Here is a 20,901-nt window from a genome sequence, read left to right as displayed (position 1 = left end):
GTGGGATCCCCCGAAGCTGTATGTCAACATCCTCTTATACTAGAGCCCTATGTTCAAGAGGTTAACTATCACTAGAAAATGTCCTTTTGATAAAGTTTGCACTAGTTCTGGCATATCCCAAGGCTCACCCTATATCCCATCCAAGTTCTTCATGCAATAAATCCTAAAAATACACTTTTTGTCTGGTTTTTGTTTTGAGAGACTTTAGAATTGCTGTGTACCTGTCTGCTAGACACTCAATAGGGAATAGAACTTGGAACAAACAGCAAGATCATCTTGAGCTCTGCGCAACACATATCATTACTGAAATTCCAAGCAATAATGTCAGCTCCAATTGTGTTCTCCCCAGGTGGACTGCAAAACGTTTCCCCTTCTGAAGATGAGAAGTGGGATACGTGTTCTGTAGTCCAACAAGGAAGAACTAACAAGGCTAACAATACTGGTTGGGGTTACGGTTCTGCAGAGGCAAAGTTGTGAGTTCTCTACAGGAACTTAAGAGCTCACTGGATTTCTGACAGGTTATTTTTCTATACTTTATAGCATTTTAAAGAGACAAGCCACAGAGAAATGTGCATGTATTGCCAAAAAATAACTGAGTTAGTTCATAAGCTGTTTAAATATCACACACTGTTTAAACATAACTTTACATATCACATGTTTTAATTTTCAATGACCAAATAAATAATCGTTATATATATATATTTTTTTTTAGTTTGAAAGTTGTGATGTACTTTATTTCCAGTAATTGGCTGCTTTTACATTTATGCAGTGGAACTTGTTGTCTTTTGCTGCAAAGTGTTGATTCATCGGGCTTGATATTTAGCATCTTTTAATGCTTGTACATATCTATAGTGATATTTTAGACTGGCATATTGATATATGCTTTGTGCTCATTAGTTGTTTTTACAGGCAGCCAATTTGTACAATAACTAAAGATACATCAGACACTGGCCATGACACAATATATGATAGAAAGCAATACACAAAGCCCATGTTTAATTCCATCCGTATTCTCCGCTGCTTTTTTAGATATAGGTCACCATGCAAGTGGAGCGTATGAAGCATCCATGAATCTGGGATTCCTAATTTCATCTCCTGAGGCCTGCCTTTTGAGTGACTAAATTATCTAGTCATGGTTGTTCTATTTTTATTGATGGTGGCCTCAGTGTTCAGCTTTAGCATCAAGACTGATGCCAAAATAAAGATAAATGAGTCCAGGTTTTTCTCTCGATGCTCAAAGTGATAATGTACTCACTTGGAAAAAGGTGTTATTATTGTATGCCTGTATTTTATGTGCTATATCATACAAATTAGCTGTGCTTGGCTGAAGTTAGCCTTAGGAATAGTAGATATGTGTCTATAAGTAGCAGAGCTTAAAAGTAAATCATCCTAGCCACTCAGCTACACGTCTCCCACCAATATTCCACTAACTGATGGGTGCAGGTTCCAGAACAACATGTGCCCAAGGGTAGCAGAGCTAAAGAGGCACCTTTTACTATATAGTTATGGATCACACATTTTCCCATCATAAGTAGAGCTACAGTTACTCATATAATTTTGTTTGCACAATATGACATTTGTAATCCAGACAAAGACTCATAAAACAAGAAAAAAGTTATTTTGTAACAAAGATGATCTGAGCAGTGTGATTTTTGCTTTGGGAGGCCAAGAATATTTGCCTATAGGCTCCAATGATGGAAATCTGTCTCCAACAGAGGAAATGTAGAAGGCAAAAGTTATAAATGATCTCAAATAAGCTTATTATAAAAATATGGGGCCAGATTCACAAAGCACTTACGCCGACGTATCTAAAGATGCGCGGCGTAATTGAAAAATGCGCCGCGCGTATCTTTGCGCCTGATCCTCAAAACGAGATACGCCTGAAAACCATTTTTTTCCGTCCTACGTAAAACAATTACATCGGCGCATCTTTGAGCGCAAAATACGCTAGACACACCACTGATTTGCTAGTAAAATATGCAAATGAGGGAGATACGACGATCCACAAAAGTACGCTTGTGCGGCGTAGGCTACGCCCTGTGCGCATCTGCTAGTTTGCCGGCGGAAATTTACACCTTATAAAAGGTGCCCTAACTTTGCTCCAGCCGTGTAAAGGTCAGCTAAAGCAACACCATTAAGGAAGAGCTGAGCACACACAATTGCAGGACAACAATCTGTCTGCCAACATGCCAGGGGCATCCATGCTCATAGCTATACTAGTGACTTTAGAGGCACGCAGAAGGAGGAGGGAACAGAGGAGGAGGAGGGCACAGGAGAGGATATACTACAGACACCTAGATGTGTTTGCCATGGCTGCTTCTGAGCTGTATCGCAACTTCAGATTCAACCGTGAAGCCATCCTGGAAATAATCACAACCCTGCAGGATGACCCAGCCCAACACAACGCTCACATGCAGTGCAGCCACTGATCAAGGTACTGGCAACACTCCATTTCCTGGCCACTGGCTCTTTTCAGCGCACAAGTGGATTGTTGGCTGGGATGTCACAATCCTCCATGAGCAGATGTGTGCACCAGGTTGAACCTGCAATCCTGAGACGCATGGCAAACCAAATCATCAAACCCACCCAGGAGGTCCAGCGGATGAAGACCATGACAGATTTTTACAAAATTGCCAGATTCCCACGCACTGTGGGGGCCATTGATTGCACACCTGTGGCACTACAGCCCCCCCGTGAGACAGAGCACATGTACCGCAATCAGAAGAATTGGCATTCAATCAATGTACAGGTGATAGTGGATGCCCAATACCTCATATGGCACGTCTGTGCCAAACACCCAGGATCCAGCCATGACAGCTTCATATACCATCAAAGCGACATCCCAAGACAATTTGAACAGAACATGTATGGGGACAGCTGGCTGGTTGGTGAGTGACATGGGTGTCAGGTATGACTGTCCCCCCCCATGATGCAGACATCACGAGGGGCACATGCATGACTAACATCCTCCTGTCTTTTCCCTTCCAGGTGACTCTGCATATGCACTGGGACCCCATCTCATGACTCCATTCCGGAACCCCCAAACCCCAGGAGAGGAAAACTAAAATGCTGCACACATACGTACCCATGCAGTGGTGGAACGTACCTTTGGCCTCCAAAAGTCCCGTTTCCGATGCCTGGATAAGTCTGGGGGTACCCTGTTGTATTCCCCAAACTTTGTGTGCCAGATCATTGGTGCATGTTGCATGCTGCACAACTTTGCAGTGAGAAGGGGCCTGGAGATTGACATACGTGATGACCTGACCCCCCAACCAGACATTCCCCCCCTAACCAACTCTACCCGGTCTGCTGAGGGAACAGCAGTCAGGAGACGCCTTGCAGAAGGCATCTTTGCACAGTAAACACACACATTAAACATGGCACAATGAGAATGCATACATGCACACCCACTGTGGTCCCTAGCACACACACCCCACATGCACATCGAATTGGATTAGACCCAAGTTAACCACATGGTATTAGGGAGCAGCAACGCCACGCCACGGCTCCAATTATGTCACTGTGCATTGATACACCATTCACATGGACCTGGGATCACTTCTCCCTGGTCCTGGTGATCCCTACTCCACCAAAAATAAGGGTGACACCCTTTTCACCAGGAATGTCATTCATACATCATTCACACACATAAAACAAATCATAATCACAGTAGAAAAAAAAAATAACAAAACCAAAAGAACATCCCAAATGATCAATGGCGGCGTGAGCTACGCCTGGGCCGGCCACGGCCAACCAGGGGAGACTCATGGGGGGGGGAGCAGGGGAAGGAGGAGCCTCCCCTGGTGGCTGGTCACCTGCTGGCCTGCCCTCCAAGGCCACGGTGATCCTGGTCAGGCCCAGAGTGAGGGCTGCCGTATTGGCCTGGACAGCCTGTGTATTGGCGTTGACAGCCTGGGTCAGGGCAGACACCTCCAGGGCCACGCCTGCTGTGGCGGCCTGCAGGTCGTTGAAGCAATTGATGTACGCCACCAAGTTTGTGCCCACATCACTCACCAACTCCTTAATGGCGGACAGGCTGTCCTCCATCTGGCTGTCGGGCCTGGTCCCTCTGCAGATTTGCAGGCAGGAACTCGGCCACCCCCCTGGTTTTCTGGGTGGCCTTCCTGCCTACAGCTGAGGCTTGTGGCCTGGGAGGAGGGGAGAGAGAGACCCTTGTGGGGGGAGCCCTGTTGGGGGAGGAGTGGGAGGGGCTACCCCTGATGGAGGCCTGACTGCTGCCAGCCTCAGGGGCAGCCACAAGGGGATCCTCCTACAAACACACAAGGATTTCCCTGGCAATGTCCATCTCTTCATCCACGACCTCCCCCCCTCATCCTCCCCCCCTCATCCTCATCCTCCTCCCCCTCATCCTCCTCCTGAGGTGAGGTGTGGCCACTCCCCTGCACTGGGGACTCCTGGCTTTCTTGGGGCTCCTCAGCAGCCTCAAGTCCTGGGGATGGAGCAGACTGGCCTGATGGCCCAGCAATCTCCTGGCCATCTGTGGATGACACAAAACATTCACAGGTTGGAGGATCCACACACTTGGCACATATTCCCTTCCCCCACCCACACATGCTACTCGCCAGATATAAAAAAAAAACGTACCTGTCCTCAGGCCCTCCTCGGAGTCAAAGCCAGGTAGGCCCACCACTTGCTGGCTGTGGAAACAATGGGCCACCGCACGTTCCTCCTCAGTCCACCTTACGGTGCAGGGTGGGCCTCCTCCAGTGCCCCTGGCATGGGCATTTATCTTGGCCAGCTTCTCACGGACCAGGCTCCTCAGGTCATTTATCTTCTTGGCAATCCCACTGGTGGTCCTCGTCCCCCCCCCCTCCGCATTGATCTCATCCGTAATCTGCTGGATGATCTCCCTCTTCCTGGCCGGGGGGGTGTCCCGGCTCTCAGGGCCATGTAAATATCGCCCAAATCGGGTGATGGCCCTTGCAAGTAAGTGCTTCTCACGCACCGAGAAGTTTAGCTTCCTCCTCTTTGGTGCCATAACACCCAACACTCAACACCAAACACACACAAAAATCAAACAGAACAAACAGACACAGATACACACAGAACAAACACACACAAAAAGACACAGAACAAACACTCAAAAATCAAACAACACAAGCAGACAGCTAATACAAACTCAAAAACAAACACAGAAAAAAACAAACAGAAAAAACAGTCAGAAAAAACAAACAGAAAAAACAGTCAGGAAAAACCAAACACCTACTACAATCTCCTACTTCTATAAATCTGTAATCTAACAATACTACACTCACCAACAAACAACAGAGCAAAAGCAACTTACTTTAGGAAAGGGAACACAGGGCTGTACTTTTGCAATGGAAGGGCGTTTGTGTGGGGCTATTTATACACAGGGCGTATCTAACTAAGTATGCTTGGCCTTTTTCCTATCTCACTGATTGCGCCGGGCCGAGTTCTGAGCATGCCCAGTGAGGTGCAGATTTGTGCACGCATGCGCAGTATGGCCGGCCCTTCATTTGCATGGGGTCACGGCTCATTTCAATGGAGCACGCCCACTTCCTTCCCATTTACAATAACCCCGCCTTACGCCTCGGTATTTATGTTACGCTGTCGCACATTTGGGCGCAAATGCTCTGTGGATACAGCACTTACGTCACAAAATTCAGCCGCCTTAACTTAACTGACAAACGTTAGGACAAACTAAATTTGCGCCGCTCTACGTGAATCTGACCCATAGTGTTTTACATTTGTGCTCTCTATCTCTTTGGGATTGGGGGGAGATACCGCCGATACATTTAGCTTATATACAAAAACTACACAAGAATAGGAAAACCGAGAGTGGCAAACAAGTACATTGCTTCATAAAGCATAACCCAAGTAGTATATTATTATGAATTGTATCAAGAATAAAAAAGATTGTCTCCACATAAATATGACTGTCTATGTAAGTGCCTGTGTCCCACATCAACACAACCACACACCTGTTAATACATTAACGGAAAAATAATCTGGCACAGGCTGGCAGAGGATGAGTTTACTTTTCTTTTGCAAAAAAAATTCAGCTTTATTTTTTTAAGAACATGAGATGGTCACTTTAAACAACGGTGTGGAAAAGAAACATTTAAACTATAATGCCGCGTACACACGATCAGAAATTCCAACAAGAAAACCGTGGATTTTTTTCTGACGGAATGTTGGCTCAAACTTGTGTTGCATACACACGGTCACACAAAATTCCGACCGTCAAGAATGCAGTGATGTACAACACTACGAGCATACACGTTTTTTTTGTGCGTCGGAATTGCATACAGATGATCGGAATTTCCGAACTTTTCTTTTTTTTTTAACAGAAGGAATATTTATTCAAGAAAATCAAACGGTTACATGCTCATATCATTCAAATAATACAAAGAGGGCCGCAAGGCCCAACCATTGGTTACAGACAGTGCAGGAAAAAACAAATGCATTTAGAGGACATCATGAAAACTTATCCAGACCGGAGAGGAGGGCAGGAAGGGGGAGAGGTAGGGGGAGAGGGGAGAGGTAGGGGGGGGGGGGGCCATATCCCATCCAGCAAGCCATATGAGGTGACCATACCGCATAACACACCGTGCACCCACTGCGTCTCCCAAGCATATCACCCCCACCAAAGAACCCAATCGTGGGGGCTCCGCCAACCCAAATCACGGACCCAGGAGGGGTAAGGGGGAACCCCGGGACCGCCCCGGGGAAGAGGGGGGCAAGCAGCTAGACCCAAACTCATTATACCGTCAGCCTCTTGGCCGCCACCCAGGCCCCCCAGACCTTGTCGAACTTCTTGGGGCAGTTACGCCCCATGTACGTGAGCTTATACATGGGGAGGATGTCATTCACCAGTTTCCGCCAGGCAGGTAGACCAGGCGGGTCAGTCGCCTTCCACTGGAGTAGGATCGCTTTGCGAGCGTAGAAAGCTGTATAGAAGATAAAAAGCTTTTTGTGTGTGGAGGTGGGGAGGTTATCGGTAATACCCAGCAGTAGGATTAAGGGGTTCAGCCCAACAGCCACGCCGCCGATCGACTCAACCTCCGCCGCCACCAGCCGCCAAAACTCCTGGATCTTCGGGCAGAGCCAGACCATGTGAATGAAGTTCCCCACGGCCTGGCTGCATCTGGGACATTTATCCTCAGAGGTGCGGTAAATAACCGCCAGCCTCTGAGGCGTATAGTAGACCCTATGAATAAATTTCAACTGGATAAAACGCTCCTTTGCCGATATCATGAAGGGAATATACTGCTGCAGTCCCTCCGACCAGTCCTCCGATGTGAGGGCCGGCAAGTCCCGCTGCCAGGCCGAAAATGCCCGCGAGGCCCCGGGCCCCCCAGCACAGGCCAGCCGAAGGTAGATAGAAGAGAGCACCCTGTCCACTACACGGGAGGTAAGGAGCCTCTCCACCGAGTGGGGCTCCACCTTGATAGGATCCGGAAACTGCGCCCGGACCGCATGCCGAAGCTGAAGATATCTGAAGAACATCCAGGGGGGAAGCCCAAACTTAGCCTTTAACACGCCAAAAGAGAGCAAACGACCCTCCGGCATGACGTCTCTCAGTGTCTTAATGCTATATCGCGCCCACAGCTGCGGATCCGGCACAGTCCTCATATGGGACAGGGATGGGTTGCCCCACAAAGGGACGTGGGGGGAGAAAGATCCGGGCTCAACCAGTAGCCTCGAGACCTGTCTCCATACCATCACTGTGGCCCTCATTGGTGCAGTAATCTGGGCGCTCACTCCAACACCCCGGTAAACCAAGTTGCTCAGTCCAGCATAGGATCCCATTATTGCTGCTTCAAGGTTAACAGACGGGTTGTTGTGATCCTGAGCAAACCACCATCTAACGGATACCAACACTGCCGCCCAATAGTACTTTCTAAAGTTCGGAAGGGCTAAACCGCCCTCCGACAAGGGGAGCTGAAGTATGGGCCTTCCCACCCTCGGGACCGAGGCCTGCCAAACAAACGTACCCACCGCCTGATCCAGTCTATCAAAAAATGACTTGGGGATAGTCACCGGTGTATGTCTGAAGACGTATAGAAACTTAGGGAGGAAGGACATTTTAACCAAGTTAACCCTGCCGACAGGTGTGAGAGGCAGGGTCTTCCAGGCCGCGCATCTTTGGAGAAACTTCTGGAGAACAGGGTTCACATTGGCCTCGATGTATTCAGACAGGTTTCTGCGAACCATGATGCCCAGATACTTAAAACTGTCGACCCACTGAAGCGGAGCCGGCAGATCATCGGGAGGGGGCGATCGTGTCAGAGGAAAAAGGACCGACTTGTCCCAGTTGATCCGAATACCGGAAAACCGGCCAAACGTGTTAATAACCGAAAGCGCAGCGGACAGGGAGCTGTGTGAGTCGTTTAGGTAGAGGAGAGTGTCGTCCGCATACATAGAGACCCTTTCGACAACAGAGCAGACCGTAATACCGGTAACCTCAGGGGTGGAGCGAAGCATAATAGCCAGTGGCTCGATGGCAAGGGCGAACAGGGCCGGGGAGAGAGGGCACCCCTGTCTTGTACCTCGATGGAGTGGGAAGGATGCAGAGAGGGAGCCATTTGTCCGAATCCTCGCCGTCGGATTGGCGTACAACATTCTGAGCCAAGAGATGAACTGTGGACCCAAGCCGAATCTCTGTAGGACCTCCCACAAGTATTCCCACTCCACCGAGTCAAAGGCCTTTTCGGCGTCGAGGGAGGCAATAACCTCCTCTCCCCCCCTCCCGGCCACCCGATCAATAACCGTGAACAGCCTTCGTAAATTTATGTCTGTCCCCTTGCCCGGCATAAATCCGGTCTGGTCCCCATTAATCAAAGAAAGTATCACTGTACCGAGCCGATTCGCCAATACCTTAGTAAATATCTTTGCGTCAACGTTCAATAACGAAATCGGTCTGTACAACGAGCAGAGTGCAGGGTCCTTCCCCGGTTTGGGAATCACCACGACAACTGCCCGCTGCATGGAGGGGGGCAATGAGTGTCTCCGGAGGGAGGTCAGTAGGGCCCCTCGGTATCGCGCTCCCAGGGTGGCCCCGTGGGTCTTAAAGAATTCGGCCGGCAGGCCGTCATCTCCAGGGGTCTTCCCGGCCTGCAGGGAGGCAATCGCCCCCTGGACTTCCTTCAGAGTGATCGGAGCGTCCAGTGACGCGCGAGCCTCCTCCGAAAGAGCAGGGAAGACCAGGCCATCTAAGAAGGAGTGTAGTTCATCCGGAGAATAATCGACCCTAGACGAGTACAACCCCTCATAGTAGGTAGCAAAGCAGGCATTTATCTCACTAGGGTCAGATACCAGGTCTCCCGACACAGTCCGGATACCAGCTATGGGAACTGAGTTGGTCGGGTCCCTAGAGATCCACGCCAGCAGCCGTCCCGTCTTTTCCCCCTGCTCAAACACTCTCTGAGACTGATGCAGGAGCTGTTTCTTAGCCGCCGTCAGTCTAAGGAGTTGAGCCTCCCGCACCGCCACTTGAAGATCCGCCCTCTTCTGCTCCCCCCCCTCTTCTGCATACTGCGTCTCCAACGACTGAGCCCTCTCCTCCGCCTGGGCAAGTGAGGCCCGGGAGGACGCGCGAACAGATTGAATAAGGGACTGGTATTTATTTCGAACTAAAAGCTTGAACCCCTCCCAGCGCTCTGGAGACCCGGCTCCCGGAGCATCGGAGGACCAATATTCGGCTATACTAGACTCCATTTCAGGCTCTATCCTCTCATCGGAAACCCAGTACCTCGAAAGGCGCCAAAGGCCGCCCCCGGGGGCCAGGCCCGTATGTAGTCGGAGTAAGATGGGGGCATGATCTGATATTCCCCTCGGGAGCACAGAGATCTCTTGTACTTTGGCTAACATAGGGCTGCTGGCATACATGAGGTCGATCCGCGACATGGCTGCATAGGTGGCTGAGCTGCACGTAAAGCTTTTAACCCCCGGGTTCCTCCACCTCCAAACATCCGTAAGGCCCACTGCCTCCGCCCACCTAGAGAGCGGGGAGTCAGTTGCAGAGCTAAAGGACATCCTGTCCAGGTTTGGGCAGGGCACCATATTAAAATCCCCCGCTAAGAGGACCGCAGCGGCAGAATAGGACGCTACTAGCTGAACAATCCTATTTAGGAGACCAATACTAGCAGGGGGGGGACTGTACAGGCCCACCAGAACCATCGGCATACCAGCCATCACGGCGTGTACCACTACATAGTTTCCCTCTCTGTCCAGATGCAGGTCAAGCAGCTCAAACGTTAGGGACTTACGAATAAGAATGCTAACCCCCCTGGCCCTACTAGAGTGGGTGGCATGATAGTAGTGCCCCACCCACGGTTTACGCAGGCTGAGAATCCTGCCACCCACTAGATGTGTCTCTTGTAGTATACAGACGTCCGGGGAGTAGTGCTGAAGAAACTTAAAGACCAGCGCCCGCTTAATTTTGGAATTCAGCCCCCGGACATTCCAAGAGACTACCGATAGGGAGGCCATAGTAAAACTGCAGAAAAATATAATAAAAAGTAAAATGGGACCGGGAGGCAGCAGAGACCCGCATCTGGAACCCCGGGCACAGCCGCCGTGACAGGCAGCGGCTGCGGGCCACCCCCCCCACCCCCCAGCTGGACATGCACATATCTGGGATTGAGCACAGTATCTATTCCTTCAAACCATATGAAAACAAAGAAAAAGAAAAGAAAAACCAAAAGAAAGCTTAAAACGTTAACATCCCCAACTTCCCCCCACCCTGTACATTCATCAAAACCAGAATGCACCTTGATCCCCCCAACAAAGGTGGTTATACACCACATAGGGCCGTGAACATCAGTCAAGCAGGCAAGTGCAGTCCGAGCACTAGGTGCACAGGTGAACAGCAGAGGTGCCGCCAACGGAGCGGGACTCAAAAAAAAAGGAAAAATAGGTAATCTCCTGGCTTAGCCAGGGGCACTGTTCTTAACTAGGTCCTTACAATAGCAAGCACCACGTGGTGAGGATCCATGACAGTCAGACGCAGGTGGGCCGTTCCGAGGCAAAGTTCACCCCAGCCCTCCCACCAAACAATCAAAATGAGCTCAGTACTATAACCCAGCCTGAACATTAAAACAGAAAGAGATATACCAACACATAATATCCTCCCATGCCATTCCCGGATCATGCAGCCGGCCACCACCCCCTCCCTCCAGAGCAAGCCTCAGGCCCCCAATCCCCCAAGTGCAGGAGGTGTATCAGAAGTGTGTGTTCATTGGAATCAGCTCCTAGGGGAAAGGGCAGACAAGTAGCTCCCAGCCGAGTCCTTCCCAGGTCAGGAACAGTAAAAAAACAGGGGGGGGGGGTCAGGCAGGGGAGTCATGTCACAGGGGCAGAACAGGCCAGGCCATGCCGCAGCAGGTGGGCACCCACCGGTCCCAGGGCTCAGGCAGGGATGCTTGAGGACACCAGGCAGACAGTTCCTACCCTAGAGGGCACGATCCGGGGCAAACAGGGAGGGACAGCCAAACAGGATACTACTCACAGGCACAGTCGTTTCAGCCGCGTGGCAAGGTGTCGATCCATCTGGCAGCTTCCTCGGGCACAGTAAAAAACTGCACGGTCTCGCCATCCACTACCCGCAGGCGGGCCGGGAACATCATGCTGTACTTTATGTTCCTGGCGCGGAGAGACTGCTTCACAGTGTCAAAGGATTTCCGCCGCTTCTGCGTATCCACCGCAAAGTCCGGGAAGAACATGATCCTGGTGGCTTCAAACCGGACAGCCTCGATCCTCCGTGCCTCCCGCAGCACCAGGTCACGATCCCTGTAATTCAATAGCTTGAATATGAAGGTGCGCGGGGGGGCACCCGGGGGCCCACGGCCAGCCGGCATCCTGTGGGCTCTTTCCACGACGAAGTGCGCAGAGAATGCGGCCTGGGGAACAGTCCTCGGAGGAGCCGTTCAGTGAAGGCTGGTGCGTCTGACCCCTCGGACCCCTCCGGGAGACCGACAATCCGCAGGTTATTACGTCGGTTTCTGTTCTCGGCGTCCTCGGATTTGGCTTCCAGGTGTTTAAGCCTGACTTGCACCGTGTGGAGCGTGGCAGTGTGATCATGGATCACATCTTCAGCATCCCCCAACCGGCGCTCCGTCTCAGCCACGCGGCCCCTGATCTTGTCCTGGTCACGCCGCATGAGACCCATCTCAGCCTGGAGGGAGTCAATCTTGGCTGTAAGTGCTGCTTGGCAGCCATTGATGGCTTGCATCAGGGCCGAGAAGTTAGCATCCGCAGTGAGAGCCGGGCCAGCGTCAGCAGTCTGTGTCGCCATATTGGAGGTCCTCTCCACGTGCGCGGTCCCCGCCGGAGGGTGATGAGGCGGCGATCGGCTATTCGCGGCCGCTCGGGACCCGCACTTGTGCTTTTTTCGGGTCTGGACCATCAGCCAACACCAGCAGGCAGGATGAGGGGTGCCCCCGCCAGAACAGGATAGGCAAACAGGATGAAATCCCCTCCGTTTCAGCAGAGCTCCGCTCCTACACGTCCAGCTCGGTTGCCATCTTGGCCACGCCCCTTCCGAACTTTTCTTGACTGAAAAATTGAGAATCAGCTCTCAAATTTTTGCTGCCGGAAATTCCGACAGAAAAAGTCAGATGGAGCCTACACACGGTTGGATTTTCCGACCAAAAGCTCATATTGAACTTTTCTTGTCGGAAATTCCGACCGTGTGTACGTGGCATGATGCCGCGTACACACGATCATTTTTCGGCATGATAAAAAAGGTTTTTCGGCATGTAGAAAAAAACATATTTTTTCCAACTGCATCATTAAAACGACGTTGCCCACACACAATCGTTTTTCTAAAATGCTCTAGCAAAGCGCGGTGACGTACAACACGTATGACGGCACTATAAAGGGGAAGTTCCATGCGGATGACGCCACCCTTGGGGCTGCTTTAGCTGATTCCGTGTTAGTAAAAGACGATTTGCGCTTTTCTGTCTGTTACAGGGTGATGAATGTGCTTACTCCATTATGAATGATAGTTTTACCAGAACGAGCGCCCCCATCTCATAACTTGCTTCTGAGCATGCGCGGGTTTTTAACGTCGTTTTTTTCCCCACACGATCGTTTTTTACAACCCAAAAAACGACGTTGTTTTAAAACGTTGTTAAAAAATGCAGCATGTTCGAAAAAATTTGTTGTCGTTTTTCAGAACCCGAACAATTATTTTAAATGAATTTTTTTTTAAACTTCGTTTTTTTCATGCCGAAAAATGATCGCGTGTACGCGGCATTACTCTTGCTAAAACTTTGAATTTCACAATTCTCATTTGTCTGACAGATTGTTATGGAACTGTTCAAAATATTGTTCTCCCCTAATACCCCCCCTAAGGTGTATATGTGTTTGTCATCATAACAACATTACTGTCCTACCAGTTGTGGATATTTTATCAGTCTTAATTCTAGATAAATTAAAACAATTCTTGAAATTACTAAAAAATGCAGTTATGAAATGCAATAAATGCAAAGAATACTGGGAAGTATGGGGACAGATAACCTGCTCTTACTGCAAATGGAGATCAGGATATGACCAGGGAATATGAAAGCTTAAAAGTATCCCCATAAGCTATAGCCTGCATTTAACGTAAATATGTTACAACATTTTTAGGGGTGCCTTTATTCACAATTTAGGAGAACCTGTTCAAATCATTTAACTTCTTCTTCTTTTTTTTCTTTTTTTTTACATAGGCGCTTGGTGGACCGGTTAGAAGACATGAGGAAGGGAGTAACTGGGGATGGTGTAAATCGGTGCATTCTGTGTGGGGAGACTCTAGGATTGCCAGGAGCAAAGTGTGTTGTTTGTGAGGACTGCAAAAAGGTTATTATTATGTTTAATAATTACATGATTCTGCTAAAACTTGTAGGTAGATTTTATTTAACATATGGTCAGTAGTAAGTAAATTAAATGAAACTCCAGGACAAACATTTTATTTGGTTCAGTGTAAAGTGGAATATGTTAGACATTTGTCAGATGTTTTTTGTGCTTTGTCACTCTGCTGGGAACAGTTCCCCTCATGGGCGTCCGCAGAACTTTTTTCAGGGGGAGGCATAATTTTAAGGTCACCCATGCTCCGCCCCTTTTTTACAATATCATCACAGTCAGAGACTGCAGACATACTACAGGAGACGGTCAGAGACTGCAGGCATACTACAGGAGATGGTCAGAGACTGCAGACATACTACAGGAGATAGTCAGAGACTGTGGACAAAGTACATATACATTACACCCCCATACACCCAGATACATTGTATTCCAATACACACAGATTACAACCAGATACATTACATCCCCATACACACAGATACATTACACCCCCATACACACATATTACACCCAGATACATTACATCCCCATACACACAGATACATTAAACCCCAAAACATTACACACACAATCATTAGTATGGAGAACTCCCCTCCAATAAATTTCCATATTGCAGGCTTCAGATAACATTAGAGAGAATACATGGATTACTAACCCCAGAAAAGGTAGATGGAAGGCTCCAACAACTGCTGCACATGCCAAGCAGCTCAGATGAGGCTGGGGCCCCATGCGTTGGGTGTTCTCAAAGCTCCTATCTAGAAGGGAACACTGGGCCTCTCACTCATGTCTAGGCAGAGCACACAGCCGGCAGTCCGAGCCAAAGAGTAGGAGAGGAGATAAATCATTAGTGTTCTTGTCGGGCTGAGTATTAGTAGACACTGTCTGTAGCATGTGAAAGGTAACAGGCAGTTGTGGGAGAGCTTTGCTTTACAGCCTTGGGACATGCAGCGCGGTGCCCCCGATTGATATGCACACTTGCCTATAGGTAGCAACAGCCCTGCCAGGGGGGCACTTGACCTCCCTTGTCCCTACCTATGGACTCCCATGGTTCCCCTCACTACCTGACAGATATAACTTGGACAGCAAGTGAAGTGAAAATCTCCTCAGGTAACAGAAAAATCATAACAGGCCCAACTATGCCTCCTTCCTTTCCTTTTGACCTTTGCAGCATTCAATGTGTTCTATTATTTTATGATGTTGGGGTATTTAATACATTCGATGTGTCATGACACCTGGTTTGAACTGACCATATGTACATTTAGGGGTTCATTTTCCAAAAGGGAAGTTTCCACAGAGCTTAAAGAATGAGGTAAAATTTCACTTTGCAAAGAATACCCAATCACACGCAAGAAAAAAAAACAAAAAAAACAGCATTTTATTTACACATCATTGGATGATAGAAGTCGACAGCGCTTCACCTCATTCACTAAGTTCTGTCAAAATTTCCTTGCAAAGTGCAACTTCACTTTCTAATTGAACCATTTATTTGCAATTGGTAAAACCCTGTAAGAGAAAATGATTAGGAATGTTAATAATGTTTTACCTAGAAGTAGTTATTCACAATCAACTTGACTTGTTCTATAATGTTGAAGATGTTGTACTTCCAGTCCAAGAAGCTTCATCTGCTCTAATGAGTCTCGGAAGCACACCTCTGCATTTATAGCCACACAGGTAATTCAATCAGCTTAACCAGTTCCCGACTGCGCTATAGCCGAATCATGGATACAGTGCGGTTTTGCCGGGAGGGCGTCATATGATGTCCTCCTGTGATTTCGCTTTCTGTACAGCTGATCATATATTGGAGTAAAGAGCCAATCACAGTGGCTCTTTACCATGTGATTATCTGTGTCCAATCACAGCTGATCACGATGTAAACACAAGTCAGTTATCAACATACCTTTCCTCACGCTGACAGCACCTTGACACATTCTATGGTGATTCAATTAAGCTATAAATGTCAAGGTATGCTCCTGATACACATTAGAGCCGAGGAAGCTACATGAATAAGCAGCAAAACCTCTTGAACATTACAGGACAAATTTGAATGGAACCATGATCTTGATAAATGAGACCCTGCATAGACTTTCTAATATTTCCAAAAATGGATCATAGTCTTTTTGCTATGTGCAAATGATTTGTTTACTGTTATAATGTTTTGAATCATGTAGCATAGTGTTTTACTGTTACACTTATCTATTACCTCTCTATTAACATTGTCTATGCATGTATTGTTAGGTGTTCCTTTCTAATTAATCATACCTTTTATATTTACAGAATGTTTGCACAAAGTGTGGCATACAGACCAACAGTAGGCCTCATTCCATTTGGCTGTGCAAAATATGCAGTGAACAACGTGAGGTAGGTGGTATATGAAGGGCTGCCATCTGTTGGTGTGCACAAATTGGAATCATCTATTGGTGTTGAAGCAAAAAAGCAAACATTCTGTGCTATTTCTGGTTATGGCTTACATGGTGAAAAACACAGTGGTCGTTGTTGGTTCTGAGTTATATTATTTACAATGCTGAACTCCAGGAAGATAATCAATGGTAAAGATTAATGCAGCTGTATATTCATTAAAGCACACCTTTAGGAACATGTTACATAATAAACCTCTATTTAGGGTGTAACATGTTCAAACTCCTACCCCCCTCTTCCCCTGACTCCCTTCCACTGTGACAGCAGGTGGGGATCATCTTCCCTGAAGCTACTGTCCCTTTTTTAAATCTGCATGGATGTGCAGGTGCTCTGCCCGCACAGCTACGTCATTTATTCACAGCAATCTGTGAACGGTTAAAATACAAGTCCTGTCTTCCACTGCAGTACACTGCTTGTAGTTCTCAATAGACTATGAGTGTGCTGATCACGCTAGTCCCTCCATTCTTCCCCCAGTTTTTGAACTGAGAGCCCCTACAGAGGTATGGGCAGAAAGCTGGAGGATAAGTGTGCAGGAGCCTGAGATTATACCTATGATTCCATTTGTGTACACAGCCTATTACATTAGGGTGTGCACCCCAGAGCACAAACACACATGCGTGTATACCAGCAGAGCAATGGACGGTATCAGTAGAGAAAAGATTGGTGTCAGCAGTTTTTTGTCTCAATAATTTTTTTATTCTTTAAAAAAAAAAAATAATAATTATCTTTTACAATATTATTTTTTACAATATTTTTTATTACTTTTATACAGTATTTCTGGGAGCCCATTTATGGGGCTTTGGTGCAATATCAAGGGTCTAAACAGACCCCTGATGTCTCCCTTTTGAGACAGAAAGAAACTGAGGACAGAGATTCCCCAGTCCCTTTTTCAACAGCCTGCAGTAAACATAGTTCACTATGCTTCAGTTAAGAATTAAGACAGGAGCGATTGGTACAGATCTGTGTTCATTTAGAAAAGGAAGGGGCCGGACAATAAAATATTATCTCCTAAGCGAAGAAAGGAGAAGTTGACAGTACTGCATGGGGGAGACAGGAAAAAGGGGGAATAGGGTGATTAGGGTGTGCCCAGGCCCACTTCCGCCCATGCTTCTTAAAGCAATATTTTCTTGTTGTCATTTTTTTCAAATTACAAATGTATTTTTTGCATTTAAGTCTAAATATGAGATCTGAGGTCTTTTTGACCCCAGATCTCATATTTAAGAGGACCTGTCATGCTTTTTTCTATTACAAGGGATGTTTACATTCCTTGTAATAGGAATAAAAGTGATCCATTTCTTTTTTCAGTGTAAAAATTAATAAAAATAAATAAGAAAACAATTTTTTTTTTAAAGCGCCCCATCCCGACGAGCTTGCACGCAAAAGCGAACGCATACGTGAGTAGCGCCCGCTCCTCTGTAGCTCAAAAGATGCAACCTATAGAATTTTTAAAACGTCGCCTATGGAGATTTTTAAGGGTAAAAGTTTGACGCCATTCCACGAGCGGGCGCAATTTTTAAGCGTGACATGTTGGGTATCATTTTACTCAGCGTAACATTATCTTTCACAATATATACAAAAATCGGGCTAACTTTACTGTTGTCTTATTTTTTAATTCCTAAAAGTGATTTTTTTCCCCAAAAAGTGCGCTTGTAAGACCGCTGCGCAAATACGGTGTGACAAAAAGTATTGCAATGACCGCCATTTTATTCTCTAGGGTGTTCGAAAAAAATATATATATAATGTTTGGGGGTTTTAAGTAATTTTCTAGCAAAAAAAATGTTTTAGTCTTGTAAACGCCAAATTTAAAAAACAGTCAAGGTCCTTAAAGGGGTTGTAAAGGTTTATCTTTTATTTTCTAAATAGGTTCCTTTAAGCTAGTGCATTGTTGGTTCACTAAACTTTTCTTTCGATTTCCCTTCTAAATGCTTTTTTTCTTTGTTTGAATTTCTCACTTCCTGTTTGTCCTCGGTAAGCTTTCCACCATCATCCGAGCGGTGGAAAGTCATTTAGAACAGCTTACTGAACATCTTACTGAGGAGGAACAGGAAGTGAGAAATTCAGACAAAGAAAACAAAGAAAAAAACATTTAGAAGGGTAATTGAAGGAAAAGATAAGTGAACCAACAATGCACTAGCTTAAAGCAACCTATTTAGAAAATAAAAAACAAACCTTTACAACCCATTTAAGTGGTTAATAAATCAGTAATGAATATAGACAATATATAGAATATTGCAACCTCCTACACAGCAGCACTTCGAAGGGAGGAGGGAGGGACAGGACTGTGAGCCAATCAGGTTTGATGCACAGAAATATACTGACAAGAAATACACAGATGAAATGTAAAAAAAAAAATATTTTATAAACAGGAATCCCAGTTGCAAATATTTTCAAATATATTTAAAATCTGCATTAACAGTGGGATATATATATAACTGGAATGATTGCAAGAACTTGCTGAATGGCCCTCTATTGTGTGTTGCTCATGTTGTGCTTAAATTGATGAGCATCTGTTGTTGATGTTTTTCACACAGTTTATGGACAGATTGCTACCATAATAAAAGCTAAGCATCTTAATTCCTATTAATGCCTAGGTAATGGACAATAAACAAGACAGTTCAACATTCAAAATATGATTTCAGTATATTTGGGAAATTGCTATGAAATTGATCACATTAATTAATGATCAGCAACCTATCCAGTTATATCTAAACAAACCTAACCTTACCTTTCTGCCTGCAGGTATGGAAAAGATCTGGGGCGTGGTTCTTCAAGGGCTTTCCAAAACACGAACTTCCGCCGCCAATGCCAGTGAGCAAAACTAAAACCCAGAACCCTGCAAGTGATTCTACAACATCAGAGACAACCGCTTCAGAGCAGAAACGCTACCCTCGTGCTCAGGGCCGAGGTGAGGAAAGTACTGTGATTTGTTTTACCAATGCTTAGCAAAACAATAATTCTCTATAAGACCCTCTAAAAACATTTTTTGGGGTTTGGAACGGTCATGGTTAATTATTAAATTGGTTACCCAATATAATATTAAAGCGGGAGTTCACCCTAAAAAAAAATTTTAACATTAGATTCATGCTCATTTTGTCAAGGGGAATCGGGTAGTATTTTTAAAATCGAAGCCGTACTTACCGTTTTAGAGATACATCTTCTCCGCCGCTTCCGGGTATGGTCTTCGGGACTGGGTGTTCCTATTTGATTGACAGTCTTCCGACAGGCTTCCGATGGTCGCATCTATTGCGTCACGAGAAGCCGAAAGAAGCCGAACGTCGGCGTGGCTCTATACGGCGCCTGCACACCGACGTTCGGCTACTTTCGGAAAATCGTGACGTGATAGATGCGACCGTCGGAAGCCTGTAGGAAGACTGTCAATCAAGAAGGAACGCCCAGTCCCGCAGCCCATACCCGGAAGCGGCGGAGAAGATGTATCTCTAAAACGGTAAGTACGGCTTCGATTTTAAAAATACTACCCGATTCCCCTTGACAAAATGAGCATGAATCTAATGTTAAAAATTTTAATTTCCGGGTGAACCTCCACTTTAATAAAACAGCAAACGTACATAGTTAGTCTGGCTGAAAAAAGACACAAGTCCATCTAGTTCAACCAATACAAAATAAAAACAACTATCCTAGCGTTGGCAACTCAGGCCTGCCTAAGCTATCATAAATGCAATCTGTTCAGCTCTAAGCTTAAAAAACATCCCCTTCTTACTTAAACTGTGACAGTTAACATGAAAAATGATTAGGTTGGAAGAGAGGGGAGCTGAATCATGCTTTGACTGCAAAGTTTGACAGGGATCCCTGGACAAACTCTTTAGAAAGAAATTCACACACCGTCTGCCGAGAAAACTGAAGATAATTGACCAGAAACCCTGACTCTTGAATGGCTGACAACAATCCAATACGTTGGCTGTTGCTGTGCAAAATTACAATTGAATAAACCTACTGCTGTAAAGTAAAACAATGTTTACAGGCTCCTCCTCACTCTTTCTCCCACTATATTATTTATACCAAAATATTTATAATTGCAATGTTTTAATGTAATAAACTTTTATCCTTATAGGCCATATTACTCACAATGAAGTCCAGGGTAGTTCTGGTAACATAGACTAATTGCTGAAGAGGTTCTAGGCACAAGGATGAAGCACCAGGCCTATGGAACTGGAGTACTTTGGTAGTAATCAGGGAAGTGCTCCCCACAGTAGATGGGCCTTCTGGATAAGCTGTGTGCTATTAGGCTCTTGCCCCACTGCCTACTTACTACCGGTAGTTATGACAGTGGAGGACCTCTCACCTGGCTGTAGGTCACTTGCATAGCTATCTCTACCTCATCAGGAATTGCCCTTCTGAGCTGCTGAGAAAGGGAAGACAAAAAACATATCCCACTAATTATACACTCATTCAACAATGTACATTAAAAAAAGTAGTTTCAGTTAAATGTCTTTGCATGAGCAAACCACGGTTCTTTGCCAGAGCTGCTCTTTGAAGTATAGTCCCTGACTCTAGTTTAAGGCTGGGTACACAAAGGCTGAATATCGGTCAGTATTGGTCAGTTTATCAAGTACAGTCTCAGATTTGGTCAGTGTGTACAGCTGGCTTTCTGACAGAAGCTGGTCTAACGACTGGATTTTGTGCCAATGACTGTGA

The 20,901-nt window shown here is 46.4% G+C and overlaps 1 protein-coding gene across 2 annotated transcripts in view; it reads left to right on the top strand.

The window, feature by feature from the left end:
* The window catches only part of RPH3A (rabphilin 3A), a 373,169-nt gene that overhangs the window by 230,757 nt on the left and 121,511 nt on the right, over nt 1-20,901 (top strand). For both annotated transcript variants that reach the window (XM_040346131.1, XM_040346123.1), the window contains 3 exons: nt 13,698-13,827; nt 16,108-16,191; nt 18,988-19,153. In XM_040346131.1, the coding sequence (XP_040202065.1) occupies nt 13,698-13,827; nt 16,108-16,191; nt 18,988-19,153 (380 nt within the window). The remainder of the gene's footprint in view (nt 1-13,697; nt 13,828-16,107; nt 16,192-18,987; nt 19,154-20,901) is intronic.

This window comes from Rana temporaria, chromosome 1 (genome assembly GCF_905171775.1).
Source record: "Rana temporaria chromosome 1, aRanTem1.1, whole genome shotgun sequence".
Classification (NCBI taxonomy): Eukaryota; Metazoa; Chordata; class Amphibia; order Anura; family Ranidae; genus Rana; species Rana temporaria.
This window is presented reverse-complemented; position numbering and strand designations above follow the sequence as displayed.